General features: G+C 62.2%; 1 protein-coding gene across 1 annotated transcript; it reads left to right on the top strand.

Moving 5' to 3' along the window:
• Nucleotides 1-3,385: 3,385 nt before the first annotated feature.
• LOC137677254 (mucin-22-like) lies at nucleotides 3,386-16,888 on the top strand. The gene is made up of 17 exons (XM_068424537.1): nucleotides 3,386-3,978; nucleotides 4,135-4,890; nucleotides 5,002-5,977; nucleotides 6,086-6,391; nucleotides 6,434-6,928; nucleotides 7,087-7,145; nucleotides 7,207-7,990; nucleotides 8,471-9,431; nucleotides 11,418-11,763; nucleotides 12,985-14,132; nucleotides 14,225-14,332; nucleotides 14,950-15,065; nucleotides 15,257-15,315; nucleotides 15,437-15,573; nucleotides 15,685-15,750; nucleotides 15,836-15,998; nucleotides 16,723-16,888. The coding sequence occupies exons 1-17, from the start codon at nucleotides 3,386-3,388 to the stop codon at nucleotides 16,886-16,888; spliced, it is 7,239 nt and encodes a 2,412-aa protein (XP_068280638.1).
• Nucleotides 16,889-18,085: the final 1,197 nt, after the last annotated feature.

Raw genomic sequence — 18,085 nt, 5'->3', positions numbered from 1 at the left:
GATTGGGGTTTTAGAGGTCACAGGTGGGGTTTTGTGGGTCGTGGTTGGGGTCTTGGAGGTCATGGTTGGGGTTTTGTGGGTCATGGTTGGGGTCTTGGAGGTCAATAGGGGTTTTGGGGGTCACAGTTGGGATTTTGAAGGTCATGGCTAGGGTCTTGGAGGTCACGGTTGGGGTCTTGGAGGTCATGGTTGGGGTCTTGGAGGTCGATAGGAGTTTTAGGGGTCACAGTTGGGGTTTTGGAGGTCATGGCTAGGATCTTGGAGGTCATGGTTGGGGTCTTGGAGGTCAATAGGGGTTTTGGGGGTCATGGCTAGGGTCTTGGGGGTCATGGCTAGGATCTTGGAGGTCATGGTTGAGGTTTTGGAGGTCAATAGGGGTTTTGGGGGTCACAGTTGGGGTTTTGGGGGTCGATAGAGGGTTTGGGGGTCATGATTGGGGTCTTAGAGGTCACAGGTGGGGTTTTGGAGGTCAAGGGATGGATTTGAAGGCCAATTCCCAGGGTTTGGCCACCAGCCAAGACTGGAAACGCTGCAGGAAGCCCCAACCGTGACCAGAGGAGAAGGAAGTTCTGCAAAAAAAACCCCTTATTTACACAACGCGGGTGGGGAGGACCCACCCAAGCGACACCTGCCCCACCACAAACACAACCCAACGTCACCTTCCACCACCATAAAAGAGTCCCCACCCAACCCAGCACCTCCTCACCCCTCCCACCACCAGCGAGATGTTTGTTTTCTGGGTGGAAAAAGGTCACCGGTGGGTGGGGGGAGCAGGAGAAGGTTGGCCAAAGAATTTTGGGGTAGATCTTAGAAGGTTTGGGGTTGGAGGAAGTCCCCACAAGTGACGTGTGATGGGTGGTGTTGCCCGTGGCCTTCTTGGAAGGGGTGGTGGGATGTGACCCGAGGGGTTGGTTTCACCCCCACCTTGAGGAAGTGCCACCCAACGATGTCCCACCGGGTGACGTCGTGGTTTTTGGGAGAACTTCGTTGACTCAACGGTGGCGGGTCATCAAAGAGGGGTGGGGAGGGGGTGGGGGGAGGTTGGGTCCCTGCCCATCGTGGGGACAAAGGTCTTCTTCTCGCCGCTTTGTGCCGGCGGCGCGAGCTCTGGGATGCTGCCGGTGGCATCGTGGGATTGGCGAACGAGAAGATGAAGGTCTCCATCGTTCCTCTCCTCCTCCTCCTCCTCCCTGGAGGAAGAATGAGTGAGTAGGGGTTGGGGTGGGGGGACAGAGGCGGGGGGACACCAGGTGGGGTGGGAGGTGTCATCTCCTCTTGGGTTTCTCCATGGGGTTCCCCCTGCGAAGGAGCAGCTTCACCCCCAACCACCATCTCCATCCCCTGGAGATGGAGGAGCCCACCCCCACCTCTCTCCAAGCTCCCACCGGTGGTCCACAGGGATGGGTTGGGGGTCCATGGGGATGGGTTGGGGGTCCAAACCCCCCCCCCCCCCCCCACCATGGGCTGATGTCCCCACATGGGGTGACACCCAGCACCTACCCACAACCTTCTCCGGTCCCACCAACCACCATCTCCATCCCCTGGAGATGGAGGAGCCCACCCCCACGTCTCTCCAAGCTCCCACTGGTGGTCCATGGGGATGGGTTGGGGGTCCATGGGGTTGCGTTGGAGGTCCAAACCACCCCCCCCACCATGGGCTGATGTCCCCACATGAGGTGACACCCAGAACCTACCCACAACCTTCTCCGGTCCCACCAACCACCATCTCCATCCTCTGGAGATGGAGGAGCCCACCCCCACCTCTCTCCAAGCTCCCACTGGTGGTCCATGAGGACGGGTTGGGGGTCCATGGGGATGGGTTGGGGGTCCACCATGAGCTGATGTCCCCACATGGGGTGGCACCCAGCACCTACCCACAACCTTCTCCGGTCCCACCACCGTGACGTGGCTACAGCTCCAGATCCAAGCCAACGTGCCCCCCCACCAAGACCCCACCCAACCCAAGAGTTGACCACCCCCAACCCATCCCCACCATCACCTTCCCACCCCAACCACCACCTTCTTCCTCCTTCTCCTGCGTCCACCGGTGACAATCCACCCCTTGCCCGTGTGGGAGAGATGGTCTTCTCCCCATGCCACGATGACCCATGGTTGATGGAGCGATGATGAACCCTCAAGGTTCTTCAAGGCTCTCACCATCCTTCACCCCCCTACCCCAGCACACGTTTGTGGTCCCATGTGCCACCTCCTCGGCACCATGGTGGGGGAGAGGGTCTTCTCCCCATCACCTTCTTCTCCCCATGCCACGATGACCCACGGTTGATGGAGCGATGATGAACCTTCAAGGTTCAAGAACCTTCAAGGTTGCCACCATCCTTCATCCCCCCTACCCTGGCACATGTTTGTGGTCCCATGTGCGACCTCCTCGGCACCATGGTGGAGGAGAGGGAATTGTTGGTGGGATGGGACCAGGGTCACCATCAGGAGGGACCTCAGCCCCGAGGAACCCCGTCCTCCACCAACCACTAACACGCGTGTCACCCTCAACCCCTTCACAGCCACCAGCAGCTCTGCACCCACCACGGCCACCACCAGCTCTGCACCCACCACAATGGCCACCAGCAGCTCTGAAACCACCACGACCACCAGCACCTCTGGAACCACCACGGCCACCATCTCCACAACCTCAATGCCCACCAGCACCTCTGGAACCACCACAATGGCCACCAGCACCTCTTTGACCACCACCGACACCACCACCTCTCTTACCTCTACCAACACCAGCACCTCTGCACCCTCCACGGCCACCGGCACCTCTGAAACCACCATGATGGCCACCAGCACCTCTGCAACCACCAGCACCTTCACAACCTCCATGGCCTCCACCACCTCTGGAACCACCATGGCCACCAGCGCCTCTGGAACCACCACAATGGCCACCAGCAGCTCTGAAACCACCATGGCCACCAGCCGCTCTGCGTCCACCACGGCCACCACCACCTCTTCACCCACCACCAATACAAGCATCTCTGCGCCCACCACGATGGCCACCAGCCCCTCTGCGCCCACCACGATGGCCACCAGCACCTCTGCGCCCACCACGATGGCCACCAGCACCTCTGCGCCCACCACGATGGCCACCAGCAGCTCTGAGCCCACCACAGCCACCAGCAGCTCTACACCCACCACGGCCACGAGCCCCTCTGGAACCACCACGGCCACCACCACCTCTGCACCCTCCACGATGGCCACCACCACCTCTGCACCCTCCACGATGGCCACCACCACCTCTGCACCCACCACGATGGCCACCAGCACCTCTGCGCCCACCACGATGGCCACCAGCACCTCTGCGCCCACCACGATGGCCACCAGCACCTCTGCGCCCACCACGATGGCCACCAGCAGCTCTGCGCCCACCACGATGGCCACCAGCCCCTCTGCATCCACCACGATGGCCACCAGCAGCTCTACACCCGCCACGATGGCCACCAGCACCTCTGCGCCCACCACGATGGCCACCAGCAGCTCCGAGCCCACCGCGGCCACCACCACCTCTGCACTCTCCACGGCCACCACCACCTCTGAAACCACCACAATGGCCACCAGCAGCTCTACACCCACCACGGCCACCAGCGCCTCTGAAACCACCACGGCCACCAGCCCCTCTGAAACCACCACGATGGCCACCAGCACCTCTGGAACCTCCACGGCCACCACCACCTCTGCACCAACCGTGACGGCCACCAGCACCTCTGGAACCACCACGATGGCCACCAGCAGCTCTACACCCACCACGGCCACCAGCCTCTCTGGAAGCACCACGGCCACAACCACCTCTGCACCCTCCACGGCCACCACCACCTCTGGAACCACCACGATGGCCACCAGCACCTCTGAAACCACCACGGCCACCAGCACCTCTGCACTCACCATGACGGCCACCAGCACCTCTGGAACCACCACGATGGCCACCAGCACCTCTGGAACCACCACTATGGCCACCAGCCGCTCTGCGTCCACCACGGCCACCACCACCTCTTTACCCACCACCAATACAAGCGTCTCTGCACCCACCATGGCCACCAGCACCTCTGCACCCACCATGGCCACCAGCACCTCTGCACCCACCATGGCCACCAGCACCTCTGGAACAACCACGATGGCCACCAGCACCTCTGAAATCACCACCACGGCCACCAGCAGCTCTGGAACCACCACGATGGCCACCAGCACCCCTATATCCATCCTGCCCACCAGCACCTCTGCACCAACCATGATGGCCACCAGCACCTCTGAAGCCACCACGGCCACCACCACCTCTGCATCAACTGTGATGGCCACCAGCAGCTCTTCACCCACCACCACGGCCACCAGCACCTCTGCCCCCACCACGGCCACCAGCACCTCTGGAACCACCACGGCCACCAGCCCCTCTGGAACCACCACGGCCACCAGCCCCTCTGAAACCACCACGATGGCCACCAGCAGCTCTGAGCCCACCACGATGGCCACCAGCACCTCTACACCCGCCACGATGGCCACCAGCACCTCTGCACCCACCACGATGGCCACCAGCACCTCTGAGCCCACCACAGCCACGAGCAGCTCTACACCCACCACGGCCACCAGCAGCTCTACACCCACCACGGCCACCACCACCTCTGCACCCTCCACGATGGCCACCACCACCTCTGCGCCCACCACGATGGCCACCACCACCTCTGCGCCCACCACGATGGCCACCACCACCTCTGAGCCCACCACAGCCACGAGCAGCTCTACACCCACCACGGCCACCAGCAGCTCTACACCCTCCACGGCCACCACCACCTCTGCACCCTCCACGATGGCCACCACCACCTCTGCACCCTCCACGATGGCCACCACCACCTCTGCGCCCACCACGATGGCCACCAGCACCTCTGCGCCCACCACGATGGCCACCAGCAGCTCTGCGCCCACCACGATGGCCACCAGCCCCTCTGCATCCACCACGATGGCCACCAGCCCCTCTGCATCCACCACGATGGCCACCAGCCCCTCTGCGCCCACCACGATGGCCACCAGCACCTCTACACCCGCCACGATGGCCACCAGCACCTCTACACCCGCCACGATGGCCACCACCACCTCTGCACCCTCCACGGCCACCACCACCTCTGCACCCTCCACGGCCACCACCACCTCTGGAACCACCACAATGGCCACCAGCAGCTCTACACCCACCACAGCCACCAGCCCCTCTGAAACCACCACGATGGCCACCAGCACCTCTGGAACCTCCACGGCCACCACCACCTCTGCACCCTCCACGGCCACCACCACCTCTGCACCCTCCACGGCCACCACCACCTCTGCACCAACCGTGACGGCCACCAGCACCTCTGGAACCACCACGATGGCCACCAGCAGCTCTACACCCACCACGGCCACCAGCACCTCTGAGCCCACCACGGCCACCGGCACCTCTGGAAGCACCACGGCCACCGGCACCTCTGGAAGCACCACGGCCACAACCACCTCTGCACCCTCCACGGCCACCACCACCTCTGGAACCACCACGATGGCCACCAGCACCTCTGAAACCACCACGGCCACCAGCACCTCTGCACTCACCATGACGGCCACCAGCACCTCTGGAACCACCATGATGGCCACCAGCACCTCTGGAACCACCACTATGGCCACCAGCCGCTCTGCGTCCACCACGGCCACCACCACCTCTTTACCCACCACCAATACAAGCATCTCTGCACCCACCATGGCCACCAGCACCTCTGCACCCACCATGGCCACCAGCACCTCTGGAACCAACACGGCCACCAGCACCTCTGGAACAACCACGATGGCCACCAGCAGCTCTGGAACCACCACGATGGCCACCAGCACCCCTATATCCATCCTGCCCACCAGCACCTCTGTGCCCTCCACGGCCACCAGCAGCTCTGCACCAACCATGATGGCCACCAGCACCTCTGAAGCCACCACAGCCACCACCACCTCTGCATCAACTGTGATGGCCACCAGCAGCTCTTCACCCACCACCACGGCCACCAGCACCTCTGCCCCCACCACGGCCACCAGCACCTCTGGAACCACCACAGCCACCAGCCCCTCTGGAACCACCACGATGGCCACCAGCAGCTCTGAGCCCACCACGATGGCCACCAGCAGCTCTGAGCCCACCACGATGGCCACCAGCTCCTCTACACCCACCACGATGGCCACCAGCACCTCTGCACCCACCACGATGGCCACCAGCACCTCTGAGCCCACCACAGCCACGAGCAGCTCTACACCCACCACGGCCACCAGCAGCTCTACACCCACCACCAATACAAGCATCTCTGCACCCACCATGGCCACCAGCACCTCTGCACCCACCATGGCCACCAGCACCTCTGCACCCACCATGGCCACCAGCACCTCTGGAACAACCACGATGGCCACCAGCACCTCTGAAATCACCACCACGGCCACCAGCAGCTCTGGAACCACCACGATGGCCACCAGCACCCCTATATCCATCCTGCCCACCAGCACCTCTGCACCAACCACGATGGCCACCAGCACCTCTGAAGCCACCACGGCCACCACCACCTCTGCATCAACTGTGATGGCCACCAGCAGCTCTTCACCCACCACCACGGCCACCAGCACCTCTGCCCCCACCACGGCCACCAGCACCTCTGGAACCACCACAGCCACCAGCCCCTCTGGAACCACCACAGCCACCAGCCCCTCTGCACCCACCACGATGGCCACCAGCACCTCTGAGCCCACCACGGCCACCAGCAGCTCTACACCCTCCACGGCCACCACCACCTCTGCACCCTCCACGATGGCCACCACCACCTCTGCACCCTCCACGATGGCCACCACCACCTCTGCACCCACCACGATGGCCACCACCACCTCTGCGCCCACCACGATGGCCACCACCACCTCTGCGCCCACCACGATGGCCACCACCACCTCTGCGCCCACCACGATGGCCACCACCACCTCTGCGCCCACCACGATGGCCACCACCACCTCTGCGCCCACCACGATGGCCACCACCACCTCTGCGCCCACCACGATGGCCACCAGCCCCTCTGCGCCCACCATGATGGCCACCAGCCCCTCTGCATCCACCACGATGGCCACCAGCCCCTCTGCATCCACCACGATGGCCACCAGCCCCTCTGCATCCACCACGATGGCCACCAGCCCCTCTGCGCCCACCACGATGGCCACCAGCCCCTCTGCATCCACCACGATGGCCACCAGCCCCTCTGCGCCCACCATGATGGCCACCAGCACCTCTACACCCGCCACGATGGCCACCAGCAGCTCCGAGCCCACCACGGCCACCACTACCTCTGCACCCTCCACGGCCACCACCACCTCTACACCCTCCATGGCCACCACCACCTCTGGAACCACCACAATGGCCACCAGCAGCTCTACACCCACCACAGCTACCAGCCCCTCTGAAACCACCACGATGGCCACCAGCACCTCTGGAACCTCCACGGCCACCACCACCTCTGCACCCTCCACGGCCACCACCACCTCTGCACCAACCGTGACGGCCACCAGCACCTCTGGAACCACCACGATGGCCACCAGCAGCTCTACACCCACCACGGCCACCAGCACCTCTGAGCCCACCACGGCCACCAGCCCCTCTGGAAGCACCACGGCCACCAGCCCCTCTGGAAGCACCACGGCCACAACCACCTCTGCACCCTCCACGGCCACCACCACCTCTGGAACCACCACGATGGCCACCAGCACCTCTGAAACCACCACTGCCACCAGCACCTCTGCACTCACCATGATGGCCACCAGCACCTCTGGAACCACCATGATGGCCACCAGCACCTCTGGAACCACCACTATGGCCACCAGCCGCTCTGCGTCCACCACGGCCACCACCACCTCTTTACCCACCACCAATACAAGCATCTCTGCACCCACCATGGCCACCAGCACCTCTGGAACCAACACGGCCACCAGCACCTCTGGAACAACCACGATGGCCACCAGCAGCTCTGGAACCACCACGATGGCCACCAGCACCCCTATATCCATCCTGCCCACCAGCAGCTCTGCGCCCTCCACGGCCACCAGCACCTCTGCACCAACCATGATGGCCACCAGCACCTCTGAAGCCACCACGGCCACCACCACCTCTGCATCAACTGTGATGGCCACCAGCAGCTCTTCACCCACCACCACGGCCACCAGCACCTCTGCCCCCACCACGGCCACCAGCACCTCTGGAACCACCACGGCCACCAGCCCCTCTGGAACCACCACGGCCACCAGCCCCTCTGGAACCACCACGATGGCCACCAGCAGCTCTGAGCCCACCACGATGGCCACCAGCACCTCTACACCCGCCACGATGGCCACCAGCACCTCTACACCCGCCACGATGGCCACCAGCACCTCTACACCCGCCACGATGGCCACCAGCACCTCTGCACCCACCACAATGGCCACCAGCAGCTCTGAGCCCACCACAGCCACCAGCAGCTCTGAGCCCACCACAGCCACCAGCAGCTCTACACCCACCACAGCCACCAGCAGCTCTACACCCACCACAGCCACCAGCAGCTCTACACCCACCACGGCCACCAGCAGCTCTACACCCACCACGGCCACCACCACCTCTGCACCCTCCACGATGGCCACCACCACCTCTGCACCCTCCACGATGGCCACCACCACCTCTGCACCCTCCACGATGGCCACCACCACCTCTACACCCGCCACGATGGCCACCAGCACCTCTGCGCCCACCACGGCCACCAGCACCTCTGCACCCACCACAATGGCCACCAGCAGCTCTGAGCCCACCACAGCCACCAGCAGCTCTACACCCACCACGGCCACCAGCAGCTCTACACCCACCACGATGGCCACCACCACCTCTGCACCCTCCACAATGGCCACCACCACCTCTGCACCCTCCACGATGGCCACCAGCAGCTCTGCGCCCACCACAGCCACCAGCAGCTCTACACCCACCACGGCCACCAGCCCCTATGGAACCACCACCACCTCTGCACCCTCCACGGCCACCAGCAGCTCTGCGCCCACCACGATGGCCACCAGCAGCTCTGCGCCCACCACGATGGCCACCAGCAGCTCCGCGCCCGCCACGATGGCCACCAGCAGCTCTGGAACCACCACGGCCACCCGCAGCTCTGCGCCCACCACGGCCACCCGCAGCTCTGCGCCCACCACGGCCACCAGCAGCTCTGCGCCCACCACAATGGCCACCAGCAGCCCTGGAACCACCACGGCCACCAGCAGCTCTGGAACCACCACAATGGCCACCAGCACCTCTGAAACCACCACAATGGCCACCAGCACCTCTGCACCAACCGTGACCACCAGCAGTTCCGCGCCCTCCACGGCCACCAGCACCTCTGGAACCACCACAATGGCCACCAGCACCTCTGGAACCACCACGGCCACCAGCACCTCCGGAACCACCACGGCCACCAGCACCTCTGCATCCACCACGATGGCCACGAGCACCCCTACATCCATCCTGCCCACCAGCACCTCTGCACCCTCCACGGCCACCAGCACCTCTGCACCAACCGTGATGGCCACCAGCACCTCTGAAGCCACCATGTCCACCAGCACCTCTGAAGCCACCATGTCCACCAGCACCTCCGAAGCCACCACGGCCACCAGCACCTCCGAAGCCACCACGGCCACCAGCACCTCTGCACCAACTGTGATGGCCACCAGCAGCTCTGGAACCACCACGGCCACCAGTCCTTCTACACACACCATGTCCACCACCAGCTCTGCAAACTCCATGACCACCAGCACCTTTGCAGCCCCCATGATGGCCTCCAGCACCTCCTCACCCACCACCAACACAAGCAGCTCTGCACCCACCACGGCCACCAGCACCTCTGCACCAACCGTGACGGCCACCAGAAGCTCTGCACCCACCACGGCCACCAGCAGCTCTGCACCCACCACAACGGCCTCCAGCACCTCCTTGCCCACCATTGTCACCACCACCTCTCTTACCACTACTGACAACAGCACCTCTGCAACCACCACGGCCACCAACACCTTCACAACCACCACTGTCACCAGCACTTTCACACCCATCCCAACAGTCTCCAACACCTCTGCACCAACCATGACAGCCACCACCACCTCTGCACCCACCACGATGGCCTCCAGCACCGCTTTGCCCAGCATGGTCACCACCACTTCTCTTACCACTACCAACACCAGCATCTCTGCAACCTCCATGGCCACCAGCACCTCTGCACCCACCACAACAGCCACCAGCACCTCTGCACCCACCACGGTGGCCTCCAGCACCTCTGCACCCACCACGGTGGCCTCCAGCACCTCTCTTACCACTACCAACACCAGCACCTCTGCACCCACAATGGCCACAAGCACCCCAACAACCTCCACAGCCACCAGCACCTTCACAACCACCACGGCTACCAGCAGCTCTGCACCCACCACGGCCACCAGCGCCTCTGCGCCCACCACGGCCACCAGCGCCTCTGCGCCCACCACGGCCACCAGCGCCTCTGCGCCAACAGTGACGGCCACCAGCACCTCTGCAACCACCAAGGCCACCAGCAGCTCTGGAACCACCACGATGGCCACCAGCAGCTCTACACCCACCACGGCCACCAGCAGCTCTACACCCACCACGGCCACCAGCAGCTCTGCACCAACTGTTATGGCCACCAGCCCCTCTGCGCCCACCACGGCCACCAGCCCCTCTGCGCCCACCACGGCCACCAGCCCCTCTGCGCCCACCACGATGGCCACCAGCCCCTCTGCGCCCACCACGATGGCCACCAGCACCACTACATCCATCCTGCCCACCAGCACCTCTGCCATCTCTATGGCCACCAGCACCTCTGCAACCACCAAGGCCACCAGCACCTCTGGAACCACCACGATGGCCACCAGCAGCTCTACACCCACCACGGCCACCAGCAGCTCTACACCCACCACGGCCACCAGCAGCTCTGCACCAACTGTTATGGCCACCAGCCCCTCTGCGCCCACCACGGCCACCAGCCCCTCTGCGCCCACCACGATGGCCACCAGCAGCTCTGGAACCACCACGATGGCCACCAGCACCACTACATCCATCCTGCCCACCAGCACCTCTGCACCCACCATGCCCACCAGCACCTCTGCACCCACCATGCCCACCAGCACCTCTGAAGCCACCATGCCCACCAGCACCTCTGCACCAACCGTGATGGCCACCAGCAGCTCTGGAACCACCACGGGCACCAGCAGCTCTGGAACCACCACGGGCACCAGCCCCTCTGGAACCACCACGGGCACCAGCCCCTCTGCATCCACCACGATGGCCACCAGCCCCTCTGCATCCACCACGATGGCCACCAGCCCCTCTGCATCCACCACGATGGCCACCAGCCCCTCTGCATCCACCACGATGGCCACCAGCCCCTCTGAAACCACCACGATGGCCACCAGCCCCTCTGAAACCACCACGATGGCCACCAGCCCCTCTGAAACCACCACGATGGCCACCAGCCCCTCTGAAACCACCACGATGGCCACCAGCCCCTCTGAAACCACCACGATGGCCACCAGCCCCTCTGGAACCACCACGATGGCCACCAGCCCCTCTGGAACCACCACGATGGCCACCAACCCCTCTGGAACCACCACGATGGCCACCAGCCCCTCTGGAACCACCACGGCCACCAGCAGCTCTGGAACCACCACAGCCACCAGCAGCTCTACATCCACCACAATGGCCACCAGCAGGTCTACACCCACCCCGGCCACCAGCAGCTCTGCACTAACCGTGACGGCCACCAGCACCTCTGAGTTCACCAAGGCCACCAGCAGCTCTGAAACCACCACGATGGCCACCAACAGCTCTACACCCACCACGGCCACCAGCACCTCTGCACCCACCACCACAGCCACCAGCACCTCTGCACCCACCACAACAGCCACCAGCACCTCTGAACCCACCACAACAGCCACCAGCATCTCTACAACCTCCATGGCCACCAGCACCTCTGCCACCTCCACAACAACTTCCAACACTTCTGAACCCATCATGATGACCTCCAGCACCTCTTCACCCACCAGCACCACCACTTCTGTTACCACCACCAACACCAGCAGCTCTGCAACTTCCATGACCACCTCCAACACCTCTGCACCCACCACAATGGCCTCCAGCACCTCTTTGCCCACCACCGTCACCACCAGCTCTGTTACCACTACCAACACCAGCACCTCTGCACCCACGATGGCCACCAGCACCCCAACAACCTCCACAGCCACCAGCACCTTCACAACCACCATGTCCACCAGCAGCTCTGCACCCACCACAACTTCCAACACTTCTGAACCCATCATGATGGCCTCCAGCACCTCTTCACCCACCAGCACCACCACCTCTGTTACCACTACCAACACCAGCAGCTCTGCACCCGCCACGGCCACCAGCAGCTCTGCGCCCACCACGGCCACCAGCAGCTCTGCGCCCACCACGGCCACCAGCAGCTCTGCGCCCACCACGGCCACCACCACATCTCTTACCACTACTGACAACAGCACCTCTGCAACCACCACGGCCACCAACACCTTCACAACCACCACTGTCACCAGCACTTTCTCACCCATCCCAACAGTCTCCAGCACCTCTTCACCCACCACAACAGCCACCAGCACCTCTGCACCCACCATGGTGACCACCAGCAGCTCTTTACCCACCACGGTCACCACCACCTCTCTTACCACTACCAACACCAGCACCTCTGCACCCACGATGGCCACCAGCACCCCAACAACCTCCACAGCCACCAGCACCTTCACAACCACCATGTCCACCAGCAGCTCTGCACCCACCACAACTTCCAACACTTCTGAACCCATCATGATGGCCTCCAGCACCTCTTCACCCACCACCAACTCCAGCGTCTCTACAATCTCCGTGGCCACCAGCACCTCTGCAACCTCCGTGGCCACCAGCACCTCTACAACCTCCGTGGCCACCAGCACCTCTGCAACCTCCACAACAACTTCCAACACTTCTGAACCCATCATGATGGCCTCCAGCACCTCTTCACCCACCAGCACCACCACCTCTGTTACCACCAGCAACACCAGCAGCTCCGCGCCCACCACCAACACCAGCAGCTCTGCAACCTCCATGACCACCTCCAACACCTCTGCACCCACCATGGTGTCCTCCAGCACCTCCTTGTCCACCATGGTCACCACCAGCTCTGTTACCACTACCAACACCAGCACCTCTGCACCCACGATGGCCACGAGCACCCCAACAACCTCCACAGCCACCAGCACCTTCACAACCACCATGTCCACCAGCACCTCTAAAACCACCACCAACTCCAGCATCTCTGCAACCTCCATGGCCACCAGCAGCTCCACAACCTCCATGACAACCTCCAACACTTCTGCACCCACCACAATGGCCTCCAGCACCTCTTCACCCACCAACACCACCACCTCTGCAACCACCACGGCCAACACCACCACCTCTGCAACCACCACGGCCAACACCACCACCTCTGCGCCCACCACGGCCAACACCACCACCTCTGCGCCCACCACGGCCAACACCACCACCTCTGCGCCCACCACGGCCAACACCACCACCTCTGCGCCCACCACGGCCAACACCACCACCTCTGCGCCCACCACGGCCAACACCACCACCTCTGCGCCCACCACGGCCAACACCACCACCTCTGCGCCCACCACGATGGCCACCAGCAGCTCCGCGCCCACCACGATGGCCACCAGCAGCTCCGCGCCCACCACGATGGCCACCAACACATCTACCACAACACCACTGAACTCCTCTGTACTCACCACAACAACCTCCAGGACTTCTTCACCCTCCACCAACACATCTTCCACCACCATGTCCACCACCACCACCACTGCAACCACCTCCACCAACATGACCAGTCCTACTGTCCCCAACTCTTCACCCACGGTATCCACCACGACTTCACGTCCCAACGACACGACTTCACCTCCCACCACCAACGCAACCAGTTCTACCATCAACAACTCTTCATCCATTGAGTCCACCACAAGTCCACCTCCCACCACCATCCCCATCCCTCTCCATCCCACCACCACCCCAGGTATGTCCCAACCCACGTTTTGCTCCAGGCATGATGGCCCAACTCCTTCCTCTTCATCTTGTGTCACTCCCTTGCCTTGATGTTTCCTCCAGGGACCTGCAACAATGGTGGCACGTGGGTGGACGGCCACTGCGAGTGTCCCCTCGGCTTCACGGGTGACATGTGTGATGACATCAGCAACACCATCAAGACAAATGCTGGTAGGAAGTCCTTCTTGGTGGGGATGGTTCTTCAGGGTGGGGGAGTTCTTCAGGGGGGGAAGGATGAACCAAGGGCCACCACAGCACAAGGAACGTTCTCCTTCATCAAGACACAGTCCCACAGCACCCAAAAATGTGGGCAGAGGTGACAGTTATGGCATCTACTGACCATCCTGGGTGAGGAAGAACCAGGATCTTCATGGTGGGACCAGATAGAAAGAGCAGGAGATGGGACAACAGCCAGGAGCTGGGGACCAGAGATGGGCCCAGAGGTTGCTCACCCTCAACAGAGCTCAAAGAACCTTCTGGTGTGTTGACCTGAGCTTAAATGCAGCACCTGGGCCAATGAGCTGAGGGTGGAGGTCCCAGGGGAGGTCCATCAGGGTAATTAAGGCTCGTTAGGGCCTTAAGGAGCTCAAGGGTGTGATGCCCACCAGAACGTTGAGGAGTTAGGGGTGGGGTCCAGAGGAGTAGATGGGCTGCTGATGTCCTCTGGCTGGAGGAAGCTTCTCTTGGCTCCTCTGTGACAACCCCTAAAGCCATGGGAGATATTGGGGTCCCTCCTGCTGTCTTCTTCATGTCCTGGTCTTGACTTTCATCCTCCCCTTCCCCAAAAGAGACAAATGGGACAGTTCATGTGACGTTGGAGGTCGTCAACCGGGAGTTCAGCGATGACCTAGAAGTCACCAGCTCTTCTGCCTACTTGGAGTTCGTCAAGAACTTCACGAAGCAGGTGAAGGGACATGGGGAAGGGGCTGACCCCACCTTGGTTGCTCATCCAAATGCACCTTATGGGTGTATGGTCTTCTCTGGGTCCACTGGGATGTACCTGGGGATGGGGGGACACCAAAGATAAGGGAGATCTAGGAAGAGGGGAAGGGAATGGAGTCTTGATGTCCCCCCTGAAGACCTCTTCTCTTCTAGATGGAGGAGGTCTACAGCCATGTTGAGGGCTACAAGGGCATCCAGGTCCTGAGTCTGAGGTGAGTGTTGGGCTGCTGGTTGATGAGGAGAAGGTCTTGGGGTGCACCACCCAGCCCGAGGAGCTGGGGTCATCCCTTGGGAGAAGGGCATTGGCAATGGGATGGTGGCTTCTCCTACCAGCCGCGGCAGCGTGGTGGTGGATCACGTTGTCATCTTCTCCCTGCTGGTGACCACCCAAACCCAGGAGAAGCTCCACAACATCACCATGGACCTGCAGAAGGAGATCCGTGTGGCAACGCCGCAGCACAACTGCACCTGTGAGCGTCCCACCAAGGGGGATGGGGTGGAGAACACCTTCCCACCCACCCAAAACCCCACCCCTGGCGGTGGGATGTGTGGACACGTCCTCCATGTTTCTTCTTTTACAGATGAGATGTGCTTCAACTCCTCCAACGTGGTGGTCAGCAACCCTTTGCCCAGCTTTGATGGAGAAGGTGAGAAGATGGGGCTTCCCCACCGAGGGGGATGAAGGTTTGGCGTGGCCAACATCTCCCCAACCAACCTCTCCTCCTTCTCCAGCCTACTGCCGGCAGGAGGTGCCTGAGGGCTACCAGGACTACTACTTTCCCAACCTGACCAGCTCTGGTTTCTACTGCGTGTCCAACTGCACCCCGGACACTTCCGGCACCATCAACTGCAACAAGGGGACGTGCCACCTCACCAAGAGTGGTCCACAGTGCTTGTAAGGGCTGCGGTCAAACCATCACCCACCTCCAAAGCCATCCCATGTCCACCCAACCCTCCTGGTGCACCTTCACACCCATCTCCAAGCTCTTCTTGTCATGGAGATGGGTCAAAAACCTCCAGGGTTGGAGCAAGGTCTTGCTCCACAAGCATCCAACCCTCCTGGTGCACCTTCACGCCCATCTCCAAGCTCTTCTCTGCATGGAGATGGGTCAAAAACCTCCAGGGTTGGAGCAGGGTCTTGCTCCACATGCATCCAACCCTTCTGGTGCACCTTCAAGGTCTTCTCAGCATGGAAATGGGTCAAAAATCTCCATGGTTGGCGCAAGGTCTTGCTCCACCTGCATCCAACTCTCCTGGTGCACCTCCACGTCCATCTCCAAGCTCTTCTCTGCATGGAAATGGGTCAAAAACCTCCAGGGTTGGAGCAGGCTCTTGCTCCACAAGCATCCAACCCTTCTGGTGCACCTTCAAGGTCTTCTCTGCATGGAAATGGGTCAAAAACCTCCATGGTTGGCGCAAGGTCTTGCTCCACCTGCATCCAACTCTCCTGGTGCACCTCCACGTCCATCTCCAAGCTCTTCTCGTCATGGAAATGGAGAAGGAGCTGGGTTGGAGCAAGTCTTGCTCCAAGAAGGGTTTGAGTTCCTAAGAAGAGGTTGGGGGGGTTTCTTCTGGAGGTCCCACCTTTGTGTTCACCCCCCCTTATTCCCACCCCACAGCTGCTCCGAGATGGACATCTACTGGTACCAAGGAGATCGCTGCGAGAGTCGCATCAGCAAGGTGGCGGTGGGGTTGGGCGTGGCCGTGGCCATCCTGGCCGTGATAGTCGCCGTCCTCGCCATCTTCCTCTTCCGAGCTCGGAGGACCGGGTCATCTTACAGGTGATGGAGGAGACGTGGTGGTGGTGGTGGGTTTTGGTGGTGGGTCTGGCCCCGTTGTCCTCCCTGGGGTGGGAAATCTTGTTCTCAAGATGTTCCTCATCCTGGATGAAGCCCCAGGGGTGGGGAGGACCTTGGCCCTTTGCAGGGAGGAGGTGGAGGAGCTGGTGGGTGCAGGCAAGGGATGGACCCACTGGTGGTGACCCCCACGTGCATCCCCCCACCCACCATCTCCAGCACCCAGAAGGCGACGAAGCAGAGGTGGTACGAGGACATACCCGAGATGTGGAACCTCCCAGGAAGCTTCACCTTCCAGAACCAAGGTGGGTGTGGGGTCCTTGGTGACCCCATGGGGTTGGAGGAGCCACCTGGTGTCCCCCACCCCACCCCAAGCGTCACTGCTGAACCTCCTCATCCCACAGGCGCCCAGCCCGAGGGCAACTTTCAGGTCAACCTTGGCTCCGTGGACACGTCGGCACCGGTGAGTTCCACCACAGCCACCCACCGCGGTGGGACACGGGGTGGGGGGACACCCCAAGTCCTGCTGACACCTCCCCTTCCACGTCCCGGCAGGTCCATGTCCCGAGGCCAGAGATGTTCTCCACGCAGTTCTGAGCCATGGTGGGTTGAGGGGCACCAGGATGCCCCACCACCACCACCATGACCACCACCACCACCACCCACCATGGACATCGCTGTGGGACAACCTGGACCCTCATTGACCCGGGGGGTCTTTGTAAGCACTTTTAGGGTCATGACCCCACTTCCAGGTCATGACCCCACTTTGAGGGTGGTGACCTCATCGATTGTCATCACTGGCCAGGTCATGACCTCACACCCATTGGCACTTTTGGGTCATGACCCCACCTCCAAGGTCATGTCCCCACCTCACTCCCTCCCCCAACTCCCTTCAAGGGTGAGGACCTTCCCCCACCACCTAAATCTGGGGCTGGACCCCCTCTTTCTTCCCAATAAAGCCACTAGAACAACTCTGGTCATACTGGTTTGTACTGGGACAACCCCAACGTAGACTTGAGGAGGGGACAAGTCACCTCTTTTGAGGTGACACCCCACCCATGCCACCCAGGACCTTCACCCTGAGCCCACAGGACCCTGTAGCCCATGAGGAACCCCCCTACCCCACACCAGCACCTACTGGGTGGGACTGGGGCCACACCTGCCCACACCTCCAGGGTATTTTGGG

The sequence above is a fragment of the Nyctibius grandis genome, unplaced genomic scaffold (genome assembly GCF_013368605.1).
Source record: "Nyctibius grandis isolate bNycGra1 unplaced genomic scaffold, bNycGra1.pri scaffold_107_arrow_ctg1, whole genome shotgun sequence".
In the NCBI taxonomy this organism is placed as follows: domain Eukaryota; kingdom Metazoa; phylum Chordata; class Aves; order Nyctibiiformes; family Nyctibiidae; genus Nyctibius; species Nyctibius grandis.
This window is presented reverse-complemented; position numbering and strand designations above follow the sequence as displayed.